The 14528-nt window shown below is 39.4% G+C and overlaps 1 protein-coding gene across 3 annotated transcripts in view; it reads right to left on the bottom strand.

Moving 5' to 3' along the window:
• PPP4R4 (protein phosphatase 4 regulatory subunit 4) overlaps positions 1 to 13712 on the bottom strand; it is a 57840-nt gene extending 44128 nt beyond the window's left edge. For 2 of the 3 annotated variants that reach the window (XM_068148835.1, XM_068148837.1), the window contains exons 1-2: positions 13214 to 13712; positions 12699 to 12772 (exon numbers count right to left, since the gene is read on the bottom strand). In XM_068148835.1, the coding sequence (XP_068004936.1) occupies positions 12699 to 12772; positions 13214 to 13303 (164 nt within the window). In that variant the 5' untranslated portion in view covers positions 13304 to 13712. The remainder of the gene's footprint in view (positions 1 to 12698; positions 12773 to 13213) is intronic. The other variant, XM_068148839.1, reaches the window with a different exon arrangement.
• Positions 13713 to 14528: the final 816 nt, after the last annotated feature.

Here is a 14528-nt window from a genome sequence, read left to right as displayed (position 1 = left end):
GTGATTCTGTGATCTGTTTATACTTGCTTTGCTTCATAAAAAAGCCTCATCTGTGTAAGCAAGAGTTTGTTTTATATTGAAGACCATGTAAGAGCCTGAAAGAACAGTAGCCTTCTAAGAAATAAAGTACAAGCAGGACTTTTGAGCCATCCTCTATAAAGTTTGTATTTTCTGGTTTATAAATTGCAGCACAACAAAATCTCAGTTGCTGCATCAACATAGACAAATGGCACATAAAACATACTTTATTCTATGATTTTATGAGCTGACAATTCACAGACTGGGTCAAAAGAAAATGCAGATGTAAAGACCAATAATACAGACATTGCAAAGGTTGCTGTGTACAGAATAAACAAAATTATGGTGAATTAATGAAAAGCCACAATAAAAAGTATACTAAAAAATGTAAAGAGACTGAATGCAAGGGTATGAAGCCATTACTCAATATTTTTTTCCCACATGCAATAGAAATATATTGAGAGAGAGGGAGAGATAGTAAGTAGATAGACATCATATACAACAATACAAACTGAGCTCATGCTCCAATTTGAAAAAAATATGGGAGTAAAGTTGTGAAAAATACATCTGAAATTTTAGAAACTCATTGAATCTTTAGCTGTAGAAGCAGTTCTTTTTTTCCCCAACAAAAGAAATCTGACTTTGACCTTCAAACAGTTAACAAATTTCTACAAATTGTTAAGTGTGGTACTCAAAAGACCTGGTGGCTCAAACGGGAAAAAAAAATCATAATATTAACACAGAACTGTGAGCTAACTCATAGTACAAGCTGCTTTTAGACAGCTCAGAAGTGGAAAGCTTTGCTCATTTACATTCTGTTCATTATTCAGATATTTTAAAGTAGTACTGGACATCTACTTCAGACTGAAGTAGTTACATGCATGAGCAACACAATCTCAAACCACTAATGCTAGCATTACTCTCACATCAATCAGAAGCAACCATAGATCAAATGCAGCTGAGGTAAACATGCAAATGGCTAAAAATTACTTTAATTTCAAGCTGATTCACATTCTGTCAAACAAACAAAAAGTGCTAGATTCATGTTCGCTTTGGAAAGCAGACTGAAATCCAGTTAATTAAAATGAAGAAAGAGTCAGAGTTATGCCTCTCAGAAATAAATGAGATTTGTCCATTTGTTCCATGGATGCCATGCAGCTTGGAGTGGACAGATAATCCAATCAGATAATACAATCAACATACTAAACAAATTGATGTGATGACACAACTCGTGCAAATTTCCACCTCTTTTGGCAAAATAATTTTAAACACTAGATAAAAAATGAGTACTACATATACAGGTCATTCATCTGTATTTACATTCCTGTTAGAATTATTATGAGCATGCCATCAGAATCCTCCTGCCTACACAACTAGATTTAAGTAATTATCATCCAAATAAAGTTCCCTACCCTCAAAGTCACTACAAGGTGATCGCAAACAGCCTTTTGTTAAACTGTTTTTTTCTCACATACTCATATTTTACATTATTTCTAATGGTACAATTATCCCAAAAAGACTGCAATAGAAAGAATAAATAAAGCATTTAGCAGTAATTCCACCCACATTTACTAAAATTAGTTGAGAATCATCTCTGGAAGAAGAGTGTATCTCTTTCCTTTGAATGTATGTCAACTGAATAGATCCTTCACAGCACACCAGTGTTAACCACCAGCATATGTGCTAGTATCAGTATCCTATGAAAATAAAAATAACTGAAAAATAAAAAGTACAGTAAGTGGCAACCATTGATTCCATAGCATTTGCACAGTGCTTTCCCACCACCACCGTTGGTTTGTTTGTAACCGAAAATGACCAGAATTACCTGATCACTAGAAGGTGTGGGACAGTAAATCTTTAGTCAAAACTCATTGTGGAATATTAACATATTCTATTAGTGAATAATACTCTTGTTAGGCGTTTGATATGGCATCCATACAAATTGATCTCTATAGGTAGAATTTAACTTAGTACACGGTGCTTAAAATAACAGTGTTGCTTCAGAGCATCCAGAATTCCAGAGTTTTTACACAAGCATCACAGGGCCAACACAAATCTTTACAGGTGTCATACAAACCATCTCCATTGGTATTCAGTATGTAGACTCCTGAAGATAATGAGTTTAAGGCAAACCCTCAGTCATAAGGATGATGGAAGGAAAAAAAAAAAATCAAAACAAAACAAAAAGAAAACCGACCAAACAACAAATCCTTCCTAGTACTTAGAGCCTTCACATACAGTGAGTCATGAACTCCTCAAATGACCTAAGAAGTATTACAGTATCACAGTATCGCCAAGGTTGAAAGAGACCTCAAGGATCAAATCCAACCTGTCACCACAGACCCATGACTAGACCATGGCACCAAGTGCCACGTCCAATCTCCTCTTGAACACCTCCAGGGATGGTGACTCCACCACCGCCCCAGGCAGCCCATTCCAATGACTAATGACTCTCTTGGTTAAATCTTAGAATCTTCTTCAACTCATGGGTTACATACTATAGATCCAAAAGTTGTCACTTCCCGATTACTAACTTTTTTTAAAAAGTCATGCTCTTCATTTATGAGGAAGTAAGATGAGGCACTCAAAATTTATGTACGTAAAGCCTTCAGAATTGGCAATAAATAAGATACAAAGATCTGGATCAATCAATCTACTTTCCAACATCACTTTCAATAAAGCAGAGCAGTGATCAGAGTGCAAGCATATTTATTTGCCTTCAGGAGTTGATTTTTCCATACCAGTATGCACTCAATCTCTTATTACAAACTCATGGCCTAAGAATTCACAACAGGCAAGCAAGATTCAAAATAAATTACAAGTATCCTTTAAAATACAGCTACAGCTGCCTTTATATAGTGGTAAGGAAAAGACGAAATAGACATATTCTTAGATTAAAACCTGTACTAAAGTAGTAGGTTAATTTTAAGCAGTCACCATTCTTTCCTCGATTGATTCAGTGGCTAGCATTTGATGCAGCTGTAAAATGCCCTAAAGACTATACACTAAAATACTTCCATGTTCCAAAATGGCAGATAAATAGGTATCTTAATCCTGAGTTTTTAGATGAAATTAGATAAAGGAGATTAACTGTTTATAACAGAATAATTTTGGTGCAAGCAGCAGTGAGCCAGTGACTCATGTTTTGCTATCCAATATGGACATAAATCCTCCTCCTCAAACAGCTCAGTTACAATTTCAGCAGTGAAAATGGCATCTTCCCTGTTTCTCCTTTTGAAGTCAGCATTTGTATCTCCAGACATACCCAACAATGTAAGTAAAATTATCATGTAAATATGTATATTAAAGAATTTATCCTCTGCATATGTTTAGTCTATCAGAGACAATACAATCAATTCAGATTTTTAAAATAACAGCGTAGTTAACATTGCGAAGGCATTTCCTTGCTGTCCCTAGTCTAGCTTTCTCAATATACTCTTGGTAATAGACTGTTTCAATAGGCAGTGGGAGTCGGTGGGGGAAGAAGAAAAAGGAAGAAGGAGGGGGCTTGAGAGGAGAAAAAGAAAAGCAAAAGAGTATACACTGCTTTGGAAAGTCAGACCACAAACTGGTCAGCTGCAATTCTCAGGCAGCACAGGCAAAGAGTAAATCATCCTATTTTGCAGACAACCCCTTGCAAGCAAAATGTATTGGTATTACTAAGTACAACAGCACTTCTCCTGCTGTGCAGCTCTGTTTATATCACCTGAGTTATCAATGCATTGACCCAGCTTGAATCCAACTTCCTTATTCTTCTCCAACTGGTAAACAGAAATGTGTTGGAGTTGCAGGCAGCTTTGAACAATTTCTATTTAATCTCAGCATAAAACTGATAGTTCCAGTTCTTAACATTGTTCTTTCTTGTTGAACAATAAATCAGGGAGAGTGCAGATGACACCAATCTAAATTGGTTCTGAGTTTTTACTTCAAAAAATGTGGACTCAGAGCTTCTTACTAGGGAAACGATTGACAGTACATAAAGCTACTTTCATAAGCAAAAAAACAGGGGCTAGAGGATTTTCTTCTTATACTTTCTACTTCATCCTCCTTAATTGCCACAGAAAACCCTATGGCAATTTTTGCAATTTTATTCAAAGTTACAGTGTGTTGCCATTTAAAAAAATAAAAACAAATTATATCAACCTGATTTAAGATATAATGGGGAAGGAAAAAAGAAAATTCCTGTAGTTATTTTTTTCACAATCATCTGGAATATCAAAATTTTAAACACTATGAGAAAAATTATTTAACCCATGGCAGCTAACCCATGGCACCAAGTACCCCATCAAGTCTCCTCCTGAACACCTCCAATGATGGCGACTCCACCACCTCCCTGGGCAGCCCATTCCAATGGGCAATCACTCTTTCTGTATAGAACTTCTTCCTAACATCCAACCTGAACCTCCCCTGGCGCAGCCTGAGACTGTGTCCTCTTGTTCTGGTACTGGCTGCCTGGGAGAAGAGACCATCATCCACCTGTCTACAACCTCCCTTCAGGTAGTTGTAGAGAGTGATAAGGTCACCCCTGAGTCTCCTCTTCTCCAGGCTGAGCAACCCCAGCTCCCTCAGTCTTTCCTCATAGGGCTTGTGTTCCAAATCCCTCACCAACTTTGTTGCTCTTCTCAGGACTCGTTCCAGCAAGTCAACATCCTTCCTAAACTGAGGAAAAAAAGTCTGTATTGATCTATTTGCCAAGCCAGAAGAATTGTCTGAAACTAAAGGATTATTGAAAACTAGATGAGGATAAAAAAATTACTTGTTTTTCCCAAAAAGAAAGAATGTAGAAGTATGTTGTTTGAAGTCAGTCTTTCTTCATCATTATACATTATTCTGACTTGGTGATGCTGGTCGCCTTTATTTGTAAAACCTTATAAAAAATGTAAATATTTTTTAAAAAAAGTCTGAAGACCTACAAATACTCCCCTTAAGCAGATAAAGTAAAAACCAAACCAAAACAAAAGCCACACACATGAAAAAAACAAACACCAAGACCCCTTAGTTAACTGTAGTCATCTTGGATTCACATACAATTATTCAATTCCATTCATGTCAGTTCATCGCTCCCTGGTAGCCTCACGCAGCCTGAATATGACTTTCTTATGCTGTAGCAAATCGAAGAACAGTGGAAGAGCAGGGAAGTAGGAATTCCAGAGAAACACCAGGACTAAAAATCACACTGTAACATATTTCTGTAAACAAAGCATGTGGGATTTTGGAATTAAAAACAACTTTAGGATATGTAAAATTATATATTTAGAGTAAGAATTATTGTCTATCTCTGGAGTCTGTTAGGAAAGGGGTAGATTTCTAAAATCCATTACTATGTAAGGGGTAGACAGGCAGGGCAGGATGTTAACTATTGTCACGAAAGCATCCCAATTCCCTTCAGTCCTGCTGTGAATTGATGCAACTGACAACGAATGACTCAGCTAATCTGCACAAGAGTCGTACACGTTCTCAGAACTCACAGCCACACAACACACAATAAAGAAAATTGCTCCTGAAACAACTGCTACCAAGATACCGAGGAACATATCCAAAGCCTGGTATTTTTATTCCTCAACTTTAACCCCTTGTAGGGTAAAGTTCTGCAAAAAGAAACATGCAGAAACATTTATTTGAATGCAAAAGAAACTAAAAAGTAGGACCTAAACAAGAATACCTGCATCATCAAGAGTCCGTTCATATAAGAATATGGATATTAAACATCTGGTACATTTTCCTGCCTGTGTAAAAGCATAAGCCAGAGGCAATAAAGCATTCCTCAGACAGGTATACCTAGATCTTTTGATCTAGCAAAAGTTTCCAAGTGGTTGTCTCTTTTCATTCTGTTTTATTATGACTCATAAAGCAGAAAGGTGATCTTCCCCACACAGGGGTGTTCATCTGACAGGCTATAAGGAATTAACATTCAGTCTGAAAGATTCCATCTTGTCCAAAACTGTCTCCAGCAAGGTTATTCACCAAGAAAGAAGCAACTTCAAGAGCGGCAGTGGCTGTAAGTCATGTAAAACTAGTTTTAACTGACTGAGGCATAGGGCTTCAAGAACCCTTACTTGCAAAGCCTGTGAAGGACACTATTATTGTTCAGACTGGAAATTATACATCAGGGCAGGGGAAGAAATCAGGATGTAAGAATGCCAGTGACATCTTGATTCTCTAAGTGTGAGCTCAAGAACAACCCAGTTATATAGCATTCCCACCACTATCAATCCAAATGAGAAGATTCTTGCTACTTTTGCATCACTAGCCTACTTTTCAAAATCCTTCCCTGAGGGCTTAACTCTGTCTTCGGCTAGAGATGTCACTTGTGGCAATCTGTTTTGGAATCTGAAGTGACCTTCTTTTTCAGGCACAAAGTCCTGTAACTGTGAATCACTAGTTATTATGGTTATTATTTAGCTGTAATATAGGGGTTTCCAAATTATGTCAATATAAATCCTCACCACAGAAACCACTTCAAATTTCCTTTTCAAGCTGTTGTGAAGACCAAAAGAGAACTTCTTTTTACAAAAAGCTGCCCCAGAAAGACTAAATAAAATGCCCCTATCAAAGCATGGGGCCTTCTCAAAGAATAATGGAGACATCCTTGAATTACTTAGCCTCAAGAACTGTCTGCACTCCCATTCTGTTTTCCCAGTGCAAAAATTTCTTAAGTAATGTAATAATTCTGCTTTCTTTCCTGTGATATAAAGCTTTGGGTTCTCAGCCTTGACAAAGACACGGTGTAATTTTATACCACGCTGTTGGCATTTAGACTACCAGCTGGTGGAACAAAGACAAAACCATTAATATTACTAGAGTTAACTCTAAAAACAGCTACATAAAACAGTTCAGCAAGTATACCCCAGAGAATAGGATTAATTTTAAATCTCCATGAAGCTATTTCTTATCTCATTTCAATTTATTCCTGTCCTAGCATATCAGCTGAAGCTCAGACATAGGCCCAAGCCTGCAGTCCTAGTTCCTCAGTCCTAGTTCCTGAAGTCCTTAAATTAGTATCAGAAAAAAATGATACTGAAATGCCTACTACTGATTTTAAGGGAAGAGTAACTCAACCAGTACTACCTACTACTGCTTCTCTCTGGCAGCAAAAAATTGAGTCAGTGCAGGACCTTGGAAGCAACATGCCATGACATTTGAAGGTCCCTATGCCTACAACAAAGTACTCCTCAAAACACCAGAATAATAATCACAGGGCACCATCCTGTGAAAATTGTTCTCAGAGTTGCCATAAATGGACAGTTTGACCTACTCTTTGAGGAGTTTGCACCACTGATATATTCTAACACAAAACATTGCGTTTTCCCCATGTAGTTTACACTGGATGCATCTCCAGATCCCGACATAAGCTAGTGTCTACAAACACAAATCAGTAATATTGAACAAGCATGAGGATAAAAGCTCTTTAAAAGTACAAGATTTTGTTATACACATTTGGAGCTTTCTAAGGAAGGTGTTATAAAGGATAATTATTATTCTTACACATCAATTATGTGCCATCTCAAGATGAACCATGAAAGTTATTTATTAAATGTCAGTGCTCATTTGGACAAAACCAAACCAAACCTGGGTTTCCTCCTGGCCAACATGCTATTCCTGCATGGGATTTGTCATGTAGAAAGAAAGAAGCATAGTAAATATTTAGCAGGACTTTCCTATGTAGATCTGTTCCAAGACATCATGATAAGCTTTTGCCAGGTCAACAGAACAATTTTTACAAGTTAAGAAAACTCACACTCTTTTGAATTGTGGTTACTATTGAAAAAGGTACCCATACAGCTACCTAGTTTCTCCTTACTATGTCACAGCCAAAGATACTCTGAAACATCACTGACACCTCCAAAGAAAAATCTGACAATGCATTAGGAAGAGCTATGACCTATATCACACATTGCAGCTCTCATGCTGACTTCCAGACATCCATTTAATGTCTAAGGAATAATTAAATACAATACAGCTGATACTTTGATCATTTCAACCAGTATTTGACTCCACAAATTCAACATACAAATTCAATATTAGCTCCTAAAGGGCAGGTGTCAAGAAGACAGGGCCAGACTCTTTCCAGTGGTGCCCAGTGATGGGACATGAGGCAACAGGCACAAAGTAGGACACAGGAAGCTCCACCTAACCATAAGGAAAAAAATCTTTACTGTGAGGGTGATAGAGCACTAGAACAGGCTGCCCAGAGAGGCTGTAGTCTCCTTCTCTGTTTACTTTCAAAACCCAGCTGGATGCATTCCTGTGGCAACTCAATCTAGGCACGCCTGCTTTAGCAGGAGCTTGGACTATGTGATCTTCACAGGTCCCTTCCAAACCCTGTCATTCTGTGATTTTGTAACCTGAATTAATGTATTCTACTATTGATGGGAGAGTAATCTACCAGCTGTGACTTCTCTGTTCATGGTCCCACTCACAGTAGCACAGGCAGTCATACACTTACACATTTTGTTGGAAACACGGCAGGATTAGTGTTGGCACACAAAATTTATCTGTAACACAATCACGTAAGGAAAGAATGTAAGAGGTGCTCTTTCTGATAGAGGAGAGCTTCATTATTCTTACCTTGCCTCTGAAACTATATACCAGGAAACCTTTGCTTCACAGAAATCTTAAGCCATACAAACATGCTGCTAAGTCTCAAAGCCACTTCATTCACTCATGTGTGCTGTTCCCATGCTGCTACCCAATTCTTTTGTACTGGCACAGAGGTTTTTTCCAGTGCATGAAGTCCTGGATTAGACAGTTGGTCTGTTTTAAAATTAAACATTTTCATGGTTTGCCACAGATAAATATGCCAATGGGTTGTGCAGGCATAATGGCCAATACAGAATACAAGCCTGAACAGGAAGAGGACTGGCATTGCCATCTTTCTGTGGCCCAAGAAAGAAAACAGAAATGAAAACATTTATCTCTCTCCTCTTTCACCACTTTTCTTGTTTGTTTCTTAGAGAGATATATTAACTCTAATCTGCATATTTACAACTAATTCTCTGGCTATAGTAATAAGATGAACAGAAGTATTTGCAAAAATCTAAATGTTAATAGAAGTATATGACTTAGCATCATTTCAGGCTATGGGTACACTTTTTGCTTTGAGGTGAAAGAATCAATTTCATATACATTAATTTATTTGCATAACAGAGTCAAGGTCAAGTAAGTAATTCATCTGGCCAAAATAAGTGAATCAAGAATGAAACCTTAACAGAATTTAAGCTGCAACTTAAAAGATAAAAGAGGGGGAGGGAGGGGGAGAGAAAGAAGCAATACTCTTTATGTCAGTATTTACAGCTTGCCAATATAGTTAGAAGAATTATTTTCCCATGTGCGTAGTATGAAGCTGAATTTTTCAGTGTACTATGTATGCATCAGGACCATAAATTATGGTCTATAACCCGATTACAGTAATCAGTTCTTATGATTATGCAACAAAACAAAAACCAAACAAGACAAAGTTTTTATTAGAAAATTAGCTCCTAACAGTTACATTTAAGTAAAAGTTTTCATTTGAATTGAACAGCAAGTTCTCTGCACCTCCTATAGAGAAAACAAAATCTCCAAACCAGACATGATTAAGACTAAAAACTAAAAGAGGAATTAAAAAAAAAAATCTTTTAAATAGTAGTAGTGGGTTTGTCACCTGCATTAACAACATATACTGTATAGAAAGCTGTTTAGAATTTGAAATACTCTAGCTAATCACAGATGGCTACGATGAAGTACAACTTTGCTTTCACGGTTTGTTTTTTTCAGATACGCTACGTTTATAGGCATTGAATTGTTTCCAATCTAGATAAAGTATATTTTGTGCCTGCAAAAACTGTGCTAAATGTTTTGGAGCACGATTGTGTGGTTTTCTGTTGTGAGAGATAGGATCACTCCAAAACCCAGGTACAGTATGTTCCCAAAAGGGTAAACAATTCAGTCTTCTGCCTTGATAACTCATTATTACCCCAATTTTGAGTATGACAGAAATGTCAAGGCCTAAAAATTTGAACACTCAACAGGCACAAATAAACAAGAAGTAGCTGAATACAAAACAACATAGTACACACAACAATGCAAAAACCTGTAAGAAATCCATCAGAAAAGTCCTCAGAAAACAAACCATGCTAGTGTACATATCAGTAAGCATCCTTGTATCCAAACCAGATTCACATCAAGCAAAGAAAACCTAATTTGCTACTGGCTGCATACCATAAAAGAGTGAGCTCCACTGGGACAAATTAAAAAACATAGTAACATCAAACATCAGCAAACACAAACACTATAGGCAAAAGTTTATACCAGGGATAAAAATCACTGATCTGTGTATTTCCATGGTCCTGTTAGAGATCATAATGCCCTGAAGTGGAATGCAAACTATTCTGTCACTGGTGTGCAAAGTTTGGCATTTTAGACTTAATCTGATGGGTTTATGACAAACTATCAATCCTGAAACCAACACAGTTGGGAAGCACACAGCTATTTCGCTCTTCCTGTTCCTCTGCTTGGCCAGCAACATCCAAAATACAGCCTCAGTTAGAAAGCCCCAAGCCCTCAGACTGAAGCTCTGAAACAGGTCCTAGACACTCAGATGCCTCTCCCTCGTTAGGTACCTAAATCCATTTGATTTCCATGTCAAGCTCATAAACAATCCTGACAACCTGGTCTAAAGAACCCCAGTTCCTCAAGTAGGATGAAGGTTAATTGAGATTACAATAAATGACAGTCCAATTTGCTACAGCATTCTTACTAAATTAGAACTTGCTTGCTCTAATGGCAGAATGTTACCTAATTAAAAGTGAATACTCTGGGCAACAATTATCTAAAGCTGAAGTTCACCCAGTGTTTATGTCTGGCCACCAGGAGAGCTACTGAGTCGTTTCCTTTTGCTTGTACAACTGTTTCTACATCCACAGGATGAAACAAATGAAGTTGCTTTAGCTGAAAACTAATCTGGATAAAAACAATCAGCTTTGGCTAGATCATCTTGTCAATCTACATTACACAATTATCTGAATAACAATACTGGCAGAAAAGGGGACACTTGAAAGCATAGTCATCCCCTAAAAATAATAATTATATAAATATATACACTTGTTAGGGTTACCAAGATTAAAATTAGCACAGGAAAGGGGAAAGGGAAGAGAGGGCGAAGAGGGAAAACAGGAAGGACAGCAAATAATGCATACTTTTGTACATTTATATAAAGGATACTACCTATGTTGCAGGCAGCTTTTCAACTCTGTTTGCTTATAATCTGCTCAGTACAGGGAAGGTAATGCACTACGGAACAGCAAAAGCTTCCACGAAATTACTGTATTAACGTAAGTAGACAATCCCAGCAAGCAACTGCCTTACAGAAAGCTTATGAAGTCACCCTTCAGCAATGAGGACAGTGCAGAGGCAAAAATGAAAACTTCATCACAAGAAAAATAGTATTATGTCCCCAAAACAGCTCTTCAAGTAGAGTGAAAGCAGATGAAGCTATCAGAAGTTCAAGGCCAAGCTGAAAAGCAATTTAGTAAAGTGAAAGATATTAAGTGGATCCTTTTAACCTTTAACAAGGCAATGATCCACTAAAGACATACTGCTGGAAACATGATCTTGGGAAAGTGGAAAAGAAATGTGCTGCCACATAAGGAAAGAAAAAAAAAACCAATGAAATTCAGCTATGCTGATTGCTGTGAAGTAAAAATCAAAATTGGTATGCATCCTTTTCTGTAATATTCACAACATACAAACTGTTTCCTCTGAATTTCCCTAGTCAACAGACTGCTTGGATTACAGGAACTATAAGCAAAGCAAGTTTTTAAATTCACTGTTTATTGAAGTTTAGCATTTAAAAAATAATAAGAAATACCCTCAGCACCAAAAGTAACACCAGTAGACAGAAATGCTTACCTAAAAATAATGCCATATGCCTCAAAAAGAGAAAATTAAGGCACTGTAAATACCTACTCGAAACAGGCACAGGCTAGAAGAGCACTTAAAATAGCAGAATAAGCCAAGTGAGAGGGAGACACAGCTGGTTTCTCAATTACTAGATATTGTTTAGAAATGCATATTCAAATCAAAATTCCTCAGAACATTTGTATTCTCAAGGATGGTTTTCACAGTAGTTGAAAGATCTGTATTTTAAATTATCAAAATTTAAATTACTCAAGTAGCTGCACATAAATACTCTAAAGAAGAAGATAAAATGAAAAAGCAGATCACAGGGAAGCCTTAATACAGCATCTTCTACATTTCCCAAGGACTGTAAAACTAATCTCTCAGGTTTTCTCTTCTGAAAGCCCAGATGTACACAGTATGCTCATGACAGCTCTGTTATCAGGCTAGGGGTACTGCTCATACCTTGGAATGAATATTAAGTTATTAATGTTAGTACTCAGGGAATCTTGCCAGATCAACTGTAGGAGAAAAGAAGGTGAAGTACAACTCGGTGAGGGCCGTATCACAAACTCAAAAAATAAATATGCATGGATATAGGCATCCTATTTCATGCAGTTTAAAAAAAAAATAAAAATTACAGTATCTATTTTTATCTTGCCTGTACTTTTAACGTAGCAGAAAGGAAAAAAAGCTACTACTTGAAAGACAGAAAATAAATGGAATGAAGAGTAAAGCACTACAAAAGCTGAATGTATGCATCATGGTCAGGCAATGTTTCACAGTAGTATTTTAGGAAATACCTGAGCAGAAAAACAGCCCTTTCAATATCACTGAGCTCTTCATCAACAGTCAATCTTTCTATTTCTTCGGGTGTCTGTCAAGTGTGAAATAGAGATTATGAGTTTACATTGCCTTACTATTTCATATTAATCTTCTTAAAGCAACCCCTTCCTCCCCACATAGCCAGGGATAGTTCCATGAGTAATTTGAATTTAATTGCTGAAATCTCTAGGCAACATTTCAAATTCAATAAAATAAATCTTTCACCAGGAAAAGACGGGATCCCATAGAAGTAGAGATTCATGTCAGGCATTCTAAGTTTGGTTGGTCAGGGTTTTTCCCCATCTTAATATTCTTATACGGAAAATGCTAAGTCCTTGCTATACAGAATTCCAGTTTATTCCAAAATGCCTGAAAACAATCTTTAGTATCCTGGTGCTGTAAAAAAAGCAAACCTTTCAGTTAGCCGTGCATAAATAAAACAGAGACAATTCCAAAAGGATTTTAAAGCATCGTTCTATTTTGCAGTATATACCTTCAGGCTCCTGCGTACTGGCCTTTCTATAATAGTTAGTTCCTGCAGGTCTTCTATGTAGCCAAATAAATTGCTCTGACTAAAATCCATTTTGGAGATTACTGGATGCGTGTAACAACTACAGCCTTTGGCAACCGATGCTTTCCCCGAGTCTCATATCGCACGGAAGGAGGCAGGAGCGGCACCGCGCAGCACCCGCTCTGAGCGCGCCCGCCGCCAGCAGACGCGCCTCAGCGCACACACTGCGGCAGCGCGCGCCCGCCCGCCGCCGCTGGCGCCCGCCGGGCCTCCTGGAGGGAAACTTTCTCCGGTTGGCCCGGACAGGTAAGGAGCAGGGCTGGTGCGTGCAACCCCTGGCGCTGGTATCTCGTCGTGGGACCAGTTTCCAGCCAAGTTTCCCCTCTTTGCGGGCCGCCCCTGCCCGCAAAGCGGTAGGCAGGGGAACGAAGCTTCCCCGGGGCGCGGGAAGGGGACAGCGGAACCTATCCGCTCAGTGCCCGTGCTGCAGAGCGGCTCCTCACCGACGGGGCAGAGCGCAGAGCGGTGCAACCCTCAGCCGAGGCCTGGGTGCCGCCTCTGCCCTCCCACCCCGAGAGGAGGGACGGTCGCTGTGGTGCAGTGACGGTCCCCGCCCCCGTCCCGCTGCCGCGACGCGGCCCTCTAAGGGCCCTCCTCGGCAGAGTGGGGGCGAGTGACTTAGCACCCGGGTCGGGCCGGGGCAGCCTCGCGGCCCGCGAAGCGCTGACCCCCGCGGAGGGGCCGCCTCATCACCGCTGTTCAGGTCGCCCAGGCAACGCGGCGCTACAGCGGCCTCCGCGGGGCAAAACGGCTCCCGAGCGCGGCAGCACCCAAGCGAGGGCCCGGGGGCGCCGCCTCTTCAGCGGCTGTTACCCACGCGCGGGGCCTCGCTCCCTAGGGCGTTGCCCACCGCCTTCCACAACCCACTGCCCGCGGGCTCTTTTTCACAGCTGTCGCCTCCGTGGGCGTGGCCTCCGTGGGCTTTCCCTCTCACAGCTACAGCCTCCCTGAAGCACTTCTTCCGCTGCTGCCGCCTCCCCCGTGGAGCTCCTCATCCACTGCTACCGTCCCCTCAGCTCGGGTAGTGCCCCATTCCATCAGTGCTAAGCCACCTCACCGGTGTACTGACCTACTATCCTATCTATTTCAATGCAGAGTCACACAGAAGAAACGAATAAGTATGTTAATGAAAATTCCAAAGAAGGTTTCTCCCTCAGTGGATGTTTTTATATTATTAAAAAAAAAACCCACACCCCACCACACACAAAACCCACCACCTTTGAAGTCCCTGTCAGTG

The sequence above is a fragment of the Melanerpes formicivorus genome, unplaced genomic scaffold (genome assembly GCF_026170545.1).
Source record: "Melanerpes formicivorus ecotype bairdi unplaced genomic scaffold, bMelFor1.0.p_v2 SCAF_17, whole genome shotgun sequence".
Lineage (NCBI taxonomy): Eukaryota > Metazoa > Chordata > Aves > Piciformes > Picidae > Melanerpes > Melanerpes formicivorus.
The sequence above is the reverse complement of the archived record's forward strand: the minus strand, read 5'-3'. Positions and strand labels throughout refer to the sequence as shown.